The sequence below is a fragment of the Pavona decussata genome, unplaced genomic scaffold, assembly GCF_977016875.1.
Source record: "Pavona decussata unplaced genomic scaffold, jaPavDecu1.1 SCAFFOLD_89, whole genome shotgun sequence".
Lineage (NCBI taxonomy): Eukaryota > Metazoa > Cnidaria > Anthozoa > Scleractinia > Agariciidae > Pavona > Pavona decussata.
In genome coordinates, this window is record NW_028145506.1 from 929,976 (window position 1) to 946,251 (window position 16,276).

Here is a 16,276-nt window from a genome sequence, read left to right on the forward strand (position 1 = left end):
GGAAAACTTCGCCAAAACGTTCACTGAAGAGGAAATTAAGACATGGCTTGGAAGCCAGGAACGTCTTCAACGGCAACCATCGAAAGGATATAAAGTAAGTAGTACTTGAGTTCGAGCTTGCTTTAATATTTGCAACTGAGCTGGAGTTGAAGCCCGGTAAAATAATCTTCTTACTTTTCTTTTTGTTTGTTTGTTTTTAGATTATTCACTTGGCGGCCATGATATAGGACCACATGTTGTTGCAGTCTGCCAGGATCAGGAAACAGGGCAATTTCCGCCAGTGGAAGGAGCCTGGATACGAGCATACGTCACTCCCAGAAATCTTTGAGAGCGCACTCCCTAGATGCGCATGACAAATCGTTCAGGCGGGAGGGATTCGTCCAACTGTCCGTCCAACTAAGGTTTTTAGTTTGATTTCCACTAGTCTTGGCTATTCGACTGCAATGGAAAGTCAAATTATGGACAGCCGATTCCCTTGTGTTAATAATTTGCGATTTATGATTTTCTCTTTACTGTCGGATCGTATATTACCACAAACACATTTGCAACAGAGCGTTACTCCGTAAAAACTAAAATCTTAAACTAAGATTTTACCTTACGTTTCCCGTCTTATGCAAGACCACCACCACATTAAATTGAGACGGTGATCATCCTATTTTAACACAGGAGATCTCAAAAGAAGACTATCGGAGTCTCAGTTAGTATATAAGATAAAAGATCGTCTTAATTATTGTCTTTAAATCGTCTTCAACATTGAGGCATCTTACTTTAAGAAAGACCAGTCTTAATTATATTAATCTGAGTCGATGGGGTCCTTATTTTAAGACGTTTTTTGGTCTTGTGGAAATTTTAAGACGCCTGAGCAGGCTATAAGATACTGCCATCCTACGTAAGATGCAATACGCCTTAAGCTGGCGACACACCTGGCATTTTATACGACGATCGCAGCGAATTTGATCGCCAGCGAAAATCGCATAGTGATTTTCGCCACCGATTGATGCGGACACACCTGGCGATTTTTTTTTCGCCGATCGCGGCGTTGTTCATGTGATAAACCGGCCCAACCTGACTGATTGACTTTACTGGCAATTCGCAGCGATGAGCGTAAAAAAATCGCGGGAACGGGCACATTTGGCGAATTTAATCGCCGATATCTGACATGCCAGATATCGGCGATTTAATACGCCGATCTCTACTCTCACCATTTTAGTTCTCGGTAAAAAAAAATGAATAAAAAAAGGTTAACTTGGAAGAAATAGAAAATTCCAACACAGAAGGATCCAAATTTTGGAAAGCCCTTCCTGCAGACCTCATAGGGAACAGGACTTCTCTTCTGATTGGTTGATTTTGATCCAAACTCTGCAGACACGGAGTCTGGGCTGGAGTCTGGAGCTTTGATCCATCGCAAACTCTCACCTTGTTCAGACTTAAAACAAGCCGTTAATATTTTTCAAGCAGCGGAGAGTGGAGAATTTACAAGAATTTCGAGACAACAACTTCAATATTCAAATGAGAAGACATCTGGACATCAAATACGGTCTAAAGCCTCGGCTAAACGTTGTAACTATACACGAACTTAACAGCGTGCACTGCACACTCAGCGGAATGAAGAAATTACTGTCGCTTTCTAAACCGCCTGCTTTTTGAAAACCAAGATGAGTCCTGCAATTCTGCTGCGTCACCGATCAAAGGAATGAGTGTAGTGACAATTCAGACAATCTGCAATGCAAAGTTTATAATTTACGGGACTTTTAAGACCAACAAAACAGTATTTAAAATGCCGCGGCCCGACCTCTGTTTTCCTGCGAATTTACGGTAAGCGGATTTGTATAAGTTGTGTAATTTCAGATTTGGTTTTAATAAAGTACTATGGATTGAAATTTGTTGTGTTTTCATTGCTGCATGTATCATGTTCAAGCTTAACAGTATTAAACGCTCCCTGTTTTTGAATGTAGGCTTAATGGTGACCGTTGCAGTTAGATTGAAGATTTCTTCCTTGCTTCGAAACTTAAATTGAGATTCTAAAGCATCTAGAATAAGATTGTTCAAATCTTGAGTTAAGATGAAAATATGACTTACCACAGCACTTTGAATCTAAGAAAAATTCATCTTAATCTAAGACGCCATCATCGTATAAATAAGAAGAAAGTCGTCTTATCCTAAGATAAATCGTCTTCAAATGAGATTTACGCGCTGTCTTACCACAGCACCAGAATTAAGTGTAAAAAACGTCTTAAAGTAAGATTTTAGTTTTTACGGAGTATGCTTGCACAATATTTTAAGCTTACTTTCAGGTGAGTCTTTCCATATTTTTGTAGGTTTGAATTCTGCTCGTAACTTATCCCCTAAATTTAAACTGCGGAGAGTGTAGTATCTGATAGCGGTGCTGATAGTTCTTATGCGGCGGGAATTTTTGGTAATTAAGCTACCAGAAAAAGTTGAATTGCCATTAATTTGCACCAGATTCTCCTAGTCCTTAGAATAAAATATACCAGCTGCAGCTTAACTTTATCATTGTTATTTATTCCTCATAGCAATGCAAGTTTATTTATTATGATAAGTGGGTTCAAATGTTTTTAACAATTCATCAAATTGCTTTAGATGCATTGTTTCAAACTATCAATTTATAACTTACTTTCCTTGCTACATGTATGTGGTACTGTGATCAAGGTGTATGCCAGTTAGGTGCGAAGCTTTTCGCTGAGGAATCCTAACTGTTAGGCATTGATTGATCTAATTACTATAAATTCATTGTTTCAAACTATTAATTTCTAATTTTTCTTGCTCTGTTGTATTATGATCAAGGTATATGCCAGTTCGGTGCGAAGCATTTTGCTGAGGAATCCTAACTGTTAGGCATTGATTGATCAAATTACTATAGATGCATTGTTTCAAACTAATAATTTCTAATTTTCCTCGCTCTATGGTACTGTGATCAAGGTGTATGCCAGTTAGGTGTGAAGCTTTTACTTGAGGAATCGTAACTGTTAGGCATTGATTGATCTAATTACTATAGATGCATTGTTTTAAACTAATAATTTCTAATTTTCCTTGCTCTGTGGTGCTATGATCAAGGTATATGCCGGTTAGGAGCGAAGCTTTTCGCTGTGGAATCCTAACTGTTAGGCATTGATTGATCTAATTACTATAGATTCATTGTTTCAAACTACATGTATTAATTTCTAATTTTCCTTGCTCAGTTGTATTATGATCAAGGTATATGCCAGTTCGGTGCGAAGCTTTTTGGTGAGGAATCCTAACTGTTAGGCATTGATTGATCAAATTACTATAGATGCATTGTTTCAAACTATTAATTTCTAAGTTTCCTTGCTCTGTGGTACTATGATCAAGGTATATGCCAGTTCGGTGCGAAGATTTTAGCTGAGGAATCCTAACTGTTAGGCATTGATTGATCAAATTACTATAGATGCATTGTTTCAAACTAATAATTTCTAATTTTCCTTGCTCTGTGGTACTATGATCAAGGTATATGCCGGTTAGGAGCGAAACTTTTCGCTGAGGAATCCTAACTGTTAGGCATTGATTGATCTAATTACTATAGATGCATTGTTTCAAACTTTCAATTCCTAATTTAACTTGCTTTATGGTACTTTGATCAAGGTACAGTGTATATGCCAGTTGGGTGCAAAGCTTTTTGCTGATAAACTGTTATACGTTGTTTGATCACTTTACAGTAGATGCAATGCCTTAAATAATTATTTATTTCTTTTTTGCCTTTGTATGTGGTACTGTGGTCGAGATACAAATGTCATTTGTGAGCAAACTTAGCTTCATGCTGAAGTGTTCTATCAACCCTGTTCTCAGGAAGAGGTTAGACTCTAGGAATGAGGTTAGTATTTGTATTATAAGCATTGTTATTTTATTATGCTATAACACATGCCATCAAGTAATTTTGGTATGTTTGTGTATGATTGAGGAGTAGTTTACAATATTATTTTGACAGTAACTGCATTTTACCAGATGCTCCTAAGGGTTTCCTATGTTACATCTTTTGGTCTTAGGGTGGATTGTCAAAAATAAATTAGCATGCCTGTCTTATCCATATATTTTTTTGGCTCTGGGTATAGTTTTTGTGATTGCAACTTATACAAGGACTTTTTTCTTTCTTCTAATGCCAAGTAATTGGTTATCTTCAATTTAGGAACACTATTATCAAGTGTCTTTACCAGCAGGGTACAGAAACAAAAATTAATCAAGCATGAACTTGCCATCATGTGTAGCTAGGCAAAGAGTGTCTAGCAGTTTATTTTTGGCCACTGGACCCTGAGGCAAACAGACTAGATAAAAGCCTGTTTTACACTACAAGGTTTTTGGGCCCGGTACTCCTAAATTTTGGCATGCGGGGCACTAATTTATGGTACTGCACTCCTAACTTGGCCATGTAAAAGTAAAGTTCATCAGCCTGTGTGCCCAAAACTTAGGTGGGCCGAGACCGCCTTGCAAGGTAGCCTCGGCCTGCCAAAAAGTGGGCCAGCGTGCCCAAATTCAGTCGCACATGTGCACATGTTCTTCAACAAACAAAAGGGCGTCGTCTGAAAGGTTAGATGCCTCTGTGTCAGGAAAAAACATGGCAAAACCTGTTCTGTGGAGGCAAGGTCGCCCTTAATAAACTATCGTTGAATTATCAGTAACCATTTTAAATTTTGTAGTGAAAATGGGACAGTGGCGGGCCAAATTTAGGAGTGCCGGGCCCAAAAACCTTGTCATGTAAACCGGGCTAAATTTTCTAGAAGTATGGCACGTGAGGGCCTTTAACAGTGTTAGTTATCAGTGACTTGTTTTGCACAGACTTTTTCGTTGATTATAATAGTCCACGTATAAGAACCTGAATTTTTTAATTTAGCCTAAATAGGTTCTTATATAAATGGTAATTAAAGCAAATTTAGGCTACCAAGGTTCTTAAAATAGGTTCTTATATTTTCAAATGAATTTCATCTGAATATACTATATATATATTATAAATATCATCTCATAATACAGTATAAATCATTTATTTGTACCATAGAGCAGTGCCTATAGGCAGTTCAGTGCAGGTACACCATATGTCCTTAACAAAACATAACAAAGAAACTCATGTTGATACCAAATTCATAACAAGTTCAAGCAATGATGAGAAAAAAAATTAAAAACTGTATGGCTCTAGCCCCTGAGGTTTTATACACTTTTACAGCAACCCCACTGATAAGAACCAAACTTAAAATTTTAGCCTAAATAGGTTCTTATGTGGAGGGGGCTTAAAATGAAAATTTTAGCCTAACAGTTTCTTAAAACCCAGGTTCTTATAAGTGGGCTATTACTGTATTCTATCACTCAGCAGCCATCAGTAACAACTTCCCTGTCTTTGGTATCTCTATACCTGGCTTCCAGTGTTTCATTATCATGTTATTAGTATTAATTTTTACTTGCAGTTTTAGGTGGTCAATTGTACCTTGTAAGGTGACTTATCTTTCATATATTTGTTTTTGTTTTTGTATTACAGAGAACTGCTTCAGTTGATGATGACCTCGCCATTTTTACGCAACTCCAAATTGTTGCTATTGGAGAAGGCTTTGAATCTGACAAACTCTATGTTGTATTTTAAGGAAAGGTTTTGTACAGTATTCCTCACCAGATATCATGGACAGCATTAGGGCTTTGCTGTTGTCATTTTATGTATTCAACATGGTATTGAAAGACAGCAAAGCCTTGTTGTCCTTTTTTAGAGAAGGCTTAGCAGTCATTTTGTGTTTCAGTTTGGTTTGCCAAAAAAGTTAAAGTGAGAGAATAAAATAATGTTGTGTTGCTCACAAAATTTTTCTCCTGTGTATATATTTATCAGTTTCATGTATTAGGGAAGTATAATGAGTGTTAATCAACCAGAAAATTAAAACCATTCTAGGGTAAGCAGTAGCTGATTTTAGCCCTCTTATATAGCTGTTTCTGACTGTCTTGAATCTAAAGTAGTTTTAAAGCGAAGTGTCTTTGTGGCTATATTGGAGTTAATTCAGCCTTACATGTGTATTCATTTTGGTAATTATATGGGCTAAATCAGTCACCCATTGTGGCCATTGTTTCCCCTTTATACAGGTTCAAAATGGCTCAATTATGGGGCCATTTTGAGGCATGCTAAGAACCATTTTAGTTCTTGTAAGAGGGCTATTTTACATAATTAAGGACCAAAACAGCTCTTATAAAGAATGTCGTTTCAGACATGTTGGTGCCAATTTAGTCCTTTAGAGAAGGTTTGTTTTGAGTATAAATTGGGCTAAATCGGCCACAAAATATGGGCCAATTTTCCTCCTTTCTGAAGCCATGAAACGACTCCAGAAGGGCTATTTTGGCCTCCCAAGTGCACCATTTCAGCCCTTTTAAAAACCAAAACAACCCCCCATTTTTCCAAAATAGCCCCTCTGTGTCTTCGTTTTGGCTACCTTATGAAGGGCTATTTCAGCCCCGTTTACTGGGGCCAAAACAGCTCCATTCCAAATGGGCTAAATTAGCCCCAAAAATAGTACTGTATTTTACTCACCGAAACGGCCCCATTTTTGGGGCTAAAACAGATCTTTTCGTTTTACAGTGTATCTTCAGCTACCTTGCGCTTAAAAGTTGGCAGCATCCTCGAATTTCTTCAAGAGCCATCCAAAAATTTAAACCTAATACTCGTCTTTAGAAACAAAAGGAAAAAAAAATAATAATAATAAAAAGGAAAAGCAAAGCATTGCAAGCAAACAAACCAACAAACAAACAAACAAACAAACACACAAACAAACTAGGAAACAGGAAAACAAAGCCGAAACATGAAAAAAAAGCTTGACGTATGTACATGTGGATATCCAAGTGCACTTTGATTGGTAATTCAACCACCAACACAAGAGAGCAAAGTATAACCATGAAGAATACCATCACTGTTATTTTAACCCACCTTTCCTGATATTCTGTACCGTTGGACTCAACAGCCTATCCAGTGCCTCCACGTTAGTGGTTGCTAGATGCTCCTCCTCTGGAGCGCTTACAGTATCTCGAAGTTGGTTAATATCTGCCATGTTACCTATCCCGATGCCAAAAATCGTGACACCATTATCTCTTAATACACGGGAAGTGGTCTTTGTTTCGTCATTTGATTTACCGGCTGCAAGGAGCACTAGCACTTGGTGTCCGCCTGGTCTGGCGCTGACGTCAAAAACAGCTTCCTTTGCAGTTCGTAGTCCTTCACCCAACAAGCTTTCATCAGAGCTGGGGTACGTAGCGCGCAGCACCTTAGAATCAACAGTTTCCTTGTCTTTATTGTTGATTAGGTTGAAAACCACACGTGAGTCTTTGCCATACACCACTAAACCAATATGAGTAGCGTCTTCACCAATGGGGAAGTTGCTGTATACCTTCTTTATAAAACTTTTTGCGGCTTGGAATCCAGAATTTTGCATGCTAGTTGATCCATCGAGAAGAAAGAGAAGGTCAAGTTTTGTATCTGCAGATCAATTAAAAAATGGAAAGTACTCGACAAACCTTTTAAAGTTTGTTTTAAAACCTTAGGAACAGAGACTTTTTCTCCAATTCCACAGCTGTAACATATAATTTCCATTCTCTGCGCTGGTCGATTTTATAACAGTGCCGTTAAATGAAGGATTGAGGAGCGCTCTACTTCGGCACAGTAGTGACTGATAAGCGCTGCAAAATGTGTATTAGATATTTGTTGAAAACACTGGACCTCTTCACGTGCTTACAAATGTACCTGAAGGCACTGATTGGTGCAAAGAGATTTGCCTAGTTTACCTGCTTTTATGAACAAAATAAGAAAACTGAACCTTGCTGACATTTTAATTAATAATAGCAATTGCTGTAATCTTTGTAGTCAATAGAATCATTTGAGGTTTTAAATTTTAATTTTATCGTGTACATAAGCTACACAGGATCCCCCATATTCGTTAATTTAATCACTTTCTTGTAAATATCTAACTTTTACTAGTACGATATTTTATTAGTGTCCCCACTTAGTCTGCCTAGGTTACATCGACACTTTAATAAAGCTTTTATTTACTTACTTACTTACTTACTTTCTTACTTACTTGTTCTAAGCACTATATTCAAACTCTGCACAATTTCTAATATGATGTTTGATATTGCAACATTACTTTTTATTTCAATAAAGACATACTAATTAATCAATTAGTATTAATGAAGATGCATTAATTAATTAATTAATTAATTAATTAACTAATTAATGCGTCTTCATTAATGTAGAATTATTGTTCTACAGGCACAGTCGCTATCATTTTGTTTAATATTGCATTTTTTTTGCAACAGAGTTAGGAAAGTACTTTGGCTACTGTCGAGGGATTTGAATACTAACGTTTCGAGTGTTAGCCCTTAGTCAAAGCGAATCCTGGCGAAGTGCTAACGCTCGAAGCATCAGCACCAGAATCTCTTTACAGTGGCGAAATTACCTTATCAAATCTGTTGATCAAACCAAACACTCGCTTCTACTCCCAACAACACCAACAGCCATAGTCTATCTACAAAAAGCATTTACTATGTAACACACAAATAATGGGTGTACTGGTTAACGACGCAGCGCCATAACGTCTTTACAAAACAACCCTCTTATATATTTGTATTCAAAGAAAATGAATATTGATGTAATTAGTGTGTGGCCATTCCGTTCTTACCTTCGACAGGCACTAACGGGAGTCCTTGTGACGGGGATCCAACTGAACTTGTTGGACCTCTTGTTGGCTTTGATGGCTTTTCGAAAGTTGGCCGATTTGTTGTAGCAATACCAACGGGATTAACCGGCTTCTGGCCGCTTGCCCCTGAAACAGGTGTGGTCGGTGAAACTGCTGAAGATGGTGAAACTGAAGTCCCAGGAGATGTTGTTACAGGGGGTGCCGTTGCTGTAGTTGGGCGAAGTTGACCAGACTGGGGGGGAGCAGCATTCGGTGTTAAGCCCGTTGATGGCTGTTGTCCTATTTGACCTAAGGACTGTCCTGGCTGACTTACATTACGTTGAAATCTCGGCTTTGAGCGATCTTGAGGTGGGATATACGTTGTTCTGGCTGAAAAATTACAAGTAAACAAATTAAACTTTGGAGAAAAAGAGATGTGCCATTAACTCAGGATGTTAGTAAAATTGAGATGGACCACTCAAACCTTACGGAACACACTAGCCAGTTCAGAACGTATCACAGCAGTTGAGTTTAAAGCGTTAACCATCGTGAAAAGAGCAGTCCAAGGAAGCTAAATGTTTATAAACATGCGCATTTGTGGAGAAGTACTCCCACCAAGCATTTTATTGGACACATGTTGACATGAATTTTTTCTCGGCACGCGTAACGTTGTCACGGTAACCAAGTTTTGAGAGGCATTTGCTTCAAAATGTTGAGATTTTTAAATACATTTCACTGTTTTGTAGGTTTACAATGGTATGTTTGCTTGTTTTAGTCGATTTTGATCATCTGTTACCAATTTGAAGTAATTTTGGCTCAATTGTTCACAGCCCTCGTTTTCTTTACATGAAATTCCCTACAGCCGAAAATGGGGAATTGTGTGTATGTACGTTGGATGAACGAGTGAAAAAGATTATGAATTTAATTATCTGGTGCAGAATTGGAAGAGACATCACACATTAGAGTAGACCCCATTTTAAAATAGAGCATATTGACAGCAAAATATTAGAGGAGCTGACAAAGGGGATAACATGAGATCTATTATTTGAGAAGAAAATTAGGTGAAGAACACGTTTCTGTAAAATAATATTTAAAACGCGCTTATTGTACCTTCCTCGATTTTATCCACAAGTGTTTGAGTGAGTGATACAAGTTCCGGATAACTAGGCGCTATCAAAACGTTATCCGAACTTGGCTTAGAAGCTATCCCATCCATTTGCGTCCTCTCGTATTGGTTCCCCACGCCGACGCAAAATACCCTTACTTTATTCGTCTTGAGAATTTCAGATCCCAAGAAAACATCATCTGCAGAGGTACTCCCCATTATTAAGACGAGAATCCTTTGGTATGAGTCGAGGTGCTTGCTGGTAAAGAGATGAACTTTTGCTGACTTTAGAGCTTCACCAGCCGCCGCAGGTTCACCGCCTGGGAATGCCGCACTGTCTATAGCATTGTTTATTTCCCTGATATCCCTATAGCTATTATCAAAGTCGAAAATTAGCCTGGGTGCTGTCCCAAAAACCACAAGACCAAGGTGAAGGCTGCCGAACGGAGTCCAGAACGCGCTATAAATGTTTTTCATAAAGTCAAGAGACATCCCATAGTTATACTTTCCAACGGTGGCTGATCCGTCTATCAAAAAGCCGAGGTCGATCTTAGCCTCTGTAAAGAAACATAGATTTTCATAGCAAATATGACTATTGGAGTTTTTTAATTCTTTCGCCGCCATAAAGGGATTGCACTATGTCTTAGCCAGGCGTTTTTAGTAGATGCATATATGTATTTTATTATATTGTTAATCAGTATTCGATATTTCTTTTACTGCGCATTTTGATCATTAACTTGAAAGAAAAAAATTCGAAGGATCATTAGTATTATCTAAGAGGGCCACTGGGTTATTAGTACTATGTAATATTTGGTTTTACCCTCAACAATTAAAGTTTGATCGACTGATACATTGGATGATTGATTGATTGATTGATTGCATTGATTTGTTGTTGTTGATGACAAGGGTGTCTCATAGAGACTCCATTACAATATACAAAAATGACAACAATTATCAAACACGGCGATAAATGTTGCAGAGATATGAAGGGCTTATATTGATATCGAAGATACTAACTCAGAAAAATACATTCTTCAAACTTACCAACAATACCTCCTTGCGATAAAAGGCTCTCTGAGGGCGCCTGGGTCGGTTTTCCAGTATATTCACCTAGAACTTTAGAAAGATAATGTAATGCAAGTCTTTAATGTATGCCCAAATAATTATTAGTTTCTCAGCGAAATACAATCGTAGATATGAGTTCTAATCCAAAGCCGCTGAAGGGAGGAAGAAGTACACATCAAAAGATAATGTTAGGTTCCTGATGATGGAGGCTCTTGATCATTATTTTAATTGTCGTGTGAGAACATTGATCACACTGGTCCTAACCAGGCTTCTTTCAGTGAAGCTCTAGTCCCTTTCGAAACCACATTAGAATATATTTACATGGAGGCATCCGAGCTAGTAATCGGAAGGTCTTAGGTTAGACTCCTGGTAGAAGTATTGGAATTTTTCTCGAGTATGCCTTCTTCACGTACTGAATAATACATCATTCTCTGCATTCTCACATTAGAATAGATTATGTAAACGACACAACAATGAAACCCAAAATAGTGACTACTTTCCTGCACACTGCACGATTCCAGGTATCTGCATAACTAAAAACACATCAAAATCATGATAACTCTCACTGTCTCTTTTTCCCCCCAACATATTACATTTAAATCACAGACGCCATCTAAAGCGATGTTATATTTACCTGCAGATATTCGAGAAACAAGAAGAGGTACCAAATTCCTTAGTGTGTCAAATTCTGTTGTGATAACGTAAGTATCCGAAGGTGAATTGGCAATCGTTTCTAGCTGTGACTGGTCATATCTCCCACCAACGCCAATACAGAAAATCTTTATTCCACCAGCTCTTAACTCTTCTGCAGCGTATTCTACTTCATCCTGAGAGTTACTTCCAATGATTGCTACCAACATGTGAGCCACGTTTTGTCGGCCACTGTGAGGAAATAGCTTTACCATCGCAGTTTCAAGTGCATTTCCTGTATGTGATTCAGTCCCGGGGTAGGAAACTGAGTCTATGGTACTTTCTAAACTAGACTGATCCAACACAGTGTCGAAATTGAAATTCAGACGCGCATTTTCGCCGTACGTTATCAACCCTGCATGTATTCCACCAACGGAAACTGGAAATGACCGTAAAATGTCCTTTACAAATTCCAAACATTTTCTAAAATTCCCGACGCCTTGTTCATCTATAACTTTCGATCCATCCACCACAAATGCCAGGTCAAAGGCAAGACTGTTACCTATAACATGCATTGAAATACGTAAAATGGTTCAGTAGCGAAAGGCTGGTTAACAAGCATTCTCACTCTCTTTCTTAACTCTATCTACATCAGGGAGCGGATTGAATTTGATGTTATATATCATGACAATCAATTTTTGTCAGCCAGGTTTTTCAGACAATGGAACATTCTTAGTTATAAATGAAGAAATTTTGCTTTTCTCACCAGGGAACTTATGTTTATTTCCAAGACTACGGATGACAAAAATACGCTTCGCATAGATAGGTTCAATTATTATGCTAGACCCTTCTCAATATACGGGCACTTGTCCTTTTTCCTTGGAAATTCGAAGGTGCGTAAAACATTCCCTGACCGCCAAGCCAGTAGCGCTTTATCGAGAGGATTGTCAAGAGATAAAACGTAAGTCCAATGGCATCTTGAACTTGAGTCGTGAAATTCGTCTTAATTGCCCGTTCCAAAGTTCAAATTTAGACAGGGGACGAGTTTTAAATTTTCATTTAGTCAGGTCACAGCCTAGTTACAAGGCAATGAAACATAACCAAACTTAATAAACTTACTAATTTTTTTGTGATTTTTCTGGCGGTGGGGTTCATTTTTTTCTTCATATGGCGCAATTTGAAGAGTGTATAAACTAGGGAACAGTCCCTTTGTTAACTTCGGAACAGGGAATTTCCAACCTGTTCTTGCACGCGACAAACCTAAGAAAGCTAATTAAAACAAAGCGAAAGCAAGAGTAAACTGCTTTCAGTATTTCATAAAATATGAAACGCTGTAATAATCATTACCTTTTGTCGATGAGTCTCTTTTCTCGCTGTCTTCTTCGCCAAGGTGTGGGGCTTTAAATTTTTCTCGTGATTTTAGCAGCTGTATTAGATCATGTATGTTATTTGTAAGTTTTCCTAGAAACCCTTCACCCGCTGGTTTTGAAATAAGACTCCTCAAGTCCACTTTTCTTTTGCTTGGTCGGCTGATTCTTCTCGCTGCATCCCTGACATTTCTGAGGCTCACATTTGTTGTGTGTAGACGGAGTTGGTGCCCAGGTTTGGTTTTGAAAAGTGTTTTTCTGTTTTCTAGAAAGTAGCAAATAATAATAATAATAATGATGATGATGATGATGATGATAATAATAAATATATATTCATAGAACCCTCTTCCATTTCTTGGAATCCGACCAACGTAAATAATCAATCCATTAATTAACGCGGCAGTCAGTCAGCTATTCTATACACCGACTGTTAAACCAATTCTTTTTACGCAGTGGCAAAAGCCATAAATTTGCAAAAAAAAAAAAAAAAATTCTGCTCTTGTAACCTCTAACTGTTATGCTCTTAGAAGATGTTCCTCGGCTGGTGAGATGTTACCTGTTGTGAAAATTTCAGACGATTTCACTGAAGGAAATAAAAAGGAAAATTTAAATTAAAGCCCACGCCTGTGTTTTGAGCAGTTAAGTTTTAACTCAAGACCAGCGATGGTTGCAGTTTTTAATGATTTGGTAGAAAGGAAACAAAACAAAAATGGAGTTCAATGTGTAACAAGCGCGCGCCATATTACAAGAAAAGTGAAAACTGCCAATGAAGCCACCTTAGGGACGGTTCCTACTAACACAGAGGTATTTTTGCGGAGTTTCTTACTATGCGGGAAAAGCAGATCTTAGCAAGGACTATTAGAATACAAAAAAAAAAAAAAAAATAGGGGGAACCACGATTTTTTAAAGAGATAATTAAGAAACAATAATTCTATAAAGTGTTAAAATATAAAGCGATATCTGGTTTCTACCACAACTGTTTCTAATCTCGCAATCTGATTGGCTAATTTTCCGTTTTCGATAAGAGTCTAGACAACGCTGCTCGCGTCAATCAGCGCGCGGAAATTTTGACAGTTATTGTAAACATTTTCTTTGACGTTGATATTGCGGTAAAAAACAAATCGAATGTGGTTTAGCACATTCGATTTGTTATTTTTTTTTTTATCAAATTGAAGCTTAATTTTGTTATATCTGAAAAATGCATGGTTTCCTCCAATTTTCTTTTGGGGTATCAAGAGCACTTAGTAAGTTCTGCTTTTTCCGCAAAGTTTCAAACCGCGCAAAAACATCCCTGTATTAGCAGGCATCACCCAAAGGAAACCCGAGTATCTTGAGATACCCAGAATGTGTGCGACTGCTTAAGACTGTCAGTTGGAACTTTAAGAATAATTAACCCATGTTGCAGCCATTTCTTATCTGTGATGTTAGGATGAGTTAATTGCGCTGTCCCGTTTGTGCAGAATGTAGGCTTTTGAAGGTCTTAATGTGAAAGTTTAATCACGTAACCGATTTATAACGGTATTTTTATACTAAATAAAACGTTTTCTTTGCATTAAGCCTATCTAGACCGGGGGGAGGGGAGGGAGGAGGGGGGGGGGCGAGAACTAGATAGGGTTAAACTGTTCAATTAATAAAGTTTTCAAATCATTGAAATACCGTCACTTATTGGTATTTTGCAAAAAAATCAGATTAGAAGGAAAATTAAGTTAAGGGGTGAAATAAAGTCTTATTAGTTTCAGTGCAATATCAAAAAAAAGTCGACAAAAATATTCATTTGTGGTCGTAGACGTTCCTTAGAATTTTAAGGGATTTACAAACGATATCAAAACGAATTCTCGTCACGTCATGGTTGTCAAATATTTTTGTCGTAGAATTTGCAATTTATTACACCCAAAACATCCTGTAATTAAACGCACTTACATAAACGAAATGAAGCTCAAAAAAAAAAAAAAAAAAAAAAAAACTATGGACGGAAATTAAAGCATTTGCATAAAATCTCAAGGATATGCGCCTGAAAATCTTTTAAAATTAAACATGTTGCAATTGTTTATCTAAACAAATTTGACCGCTATTACTGTGGGCTAAACTTTGTGAATTTGACAAGAAACTCAATTATTAATAAGAACTCTAAATGAAATAAAATATCAGTTTTTGTTTATACAAATTTAAAAATAAACTACATCATTTTGAAGTGAAGTAGGTCTCTTGTCAAAATAATTTGTTTCTAGCTAAATACTGACCTTTCAAATTGTCTTCCAGTGATCCATTGGCTGACAGCTGTAAAATTACAAGTAAGGTCAAGGAGATCCTCAAAATTCCTGCGAAGCAGAAGCCACAAATGAAGACGTTATTGAACATCAAAGTAGCGCTCTAACCCCAGAGTACCCGTGCAAAAAAGCAGTATTCCAATCTACCTTTGCACATTTTGACCAGTGCTCCGGATTTTGGACATCATTTTTGTGATCGCCTGTTTCTGTTTGAAGAGCTCATTTTCTTGTCAGAATTGTTACCAGCCCCTCTTACTGGTGCCGCTATTTTTGTTTAGCAGAGCAAGGTAAGTATAAATAGGACACCTGATACCACGCTTTATCGGCAACATAATAGTCAACCAGTTAAGAAGGCGTTTCTTTGGACCAATGAACAGTGAATGAAGCTAGTAACAAAGAGCTTCGAACAGTAACTGTATTTCCTGGCAAAGAAAATAAAACACAGAATAAATCATTCCAAAACGCAAATGAAATTTATTCCTGTCATTATTGTTGATGGGCAGCGGTCAGTACATTACCTGCCCGCCAATTTGTGATCAGCACGGACTCGATTCTCGTAAACAGCTTGTTTTTTGCCCGTTTTCAAAGATGTTTTGCTTAAGGCACGATTTCCGTCTCGTTTTCAAATTTGAAATTTGAAACATTTTCAAATTGAAATCACTTATCTTTAGTGTTTCCAATGGGTACGGCAGGCTCTCTGTTAGATTAGGCTGCAGAACGGGCGTGATTGTTTTCTTTCGTTTTTTATTTTTGCGTTTTTCAGGCGAACGGAGGCAAGCGCGAGGCGAGCGCGGACCGCGAGTCACGCGTAACTCGCACTTACCTCTGCTCACCTGGAGACGAAAAAAAAAATCACGCCTGTTTAGAAGGCTAGTGTTAGATACACTCTGTTTTTTTTTTAACCTTTTTTTATAAGAACGTCGAGGCTGAGATTAACCAAAATTTTAAGAACGTATTAAGAACATTCCTCAGGCTGAGAGTCGATTAAGAACGTTTTTTGTATTTTGCTAATCTGTATATAAATCAAGGTAACAAATGTAAATTAACCAAAATACTTAAGAGCGCCTTTTTTTCATGACCGAGTGAGTGATGGCACAGGGTTCAAAAATTGACTCCCCTCATATTTTGCTCAGACATACTCTATGATGAGTTAATAAACTTGGTGTATTTCTTATGTTC

The 16,276-nt window shown here is 37.6% G+C and overlaps 1 protein-coding gene and 1 long non-coding RNA gene across 3 annotated transcripts in view; one reads left to right on the plus strand and one right to left on the minus strand.

Moving 5' to 3' along the window:
* Positions 1-15,358, minus strand: part of LOC146474445 (collagen alpha-3(VI) chain-like) — a 33,033-nt gene extending 17,675 nt beyond the window's left edge. The window contains exons 1-8 of the mRNA XM_085117044.1: positions 15,245-15,358; positions 15,071-15,148; positions 12,811-13,095; positions 11,468-12,025; positions 10,813-10,884; positions 9,774-10,325; positions 8,667-9,053; positions 6,923-7,468 (exon numbers count right to left, since the gene is read on the minus strand). Coding sequence (XP_084973170.1) covers positions 6,923-7,468; positions 8,667-9,053; positions 9,774-10,325; positions 10,813-10,884; positions 11,468-12,025; positions 12,811-13,095; positions 15,071-15,148; positions 15,245-15,254 — 2,488 coding nt within the window. The 5' untranslated portion in view covers positions 15,255-15,358. The remainder of the gene's footprint in view (positions 1-6,922; positions 7,469-8,666; positions 9,054-9,773; positions 10,326-10,812; positions 10,885-11,467; positions 12,026-12,810; positions 13,096-15,070; positions 15,149-15,244) is intronic.
* On the plus strand, positions 2,268-5,812 carry LOC146474446 (uncharacterized). 2 transcript variants are annotated; one of them, XR_014866161.1, is made up of 2 exons: positions 2,268-3,831; positions 5,501-5,812. It is a non-coding gene; the product is annotated as an uncharacterized LOC146474446 (long non-coding RNA). The 2 variants fall into 2 exon arrangements; XR_014866162.1 differs by having other exon boundaries at positions 2,281-3,850.
* Positions 15,359-16,276: the final 918 nt, after the last annotated feature.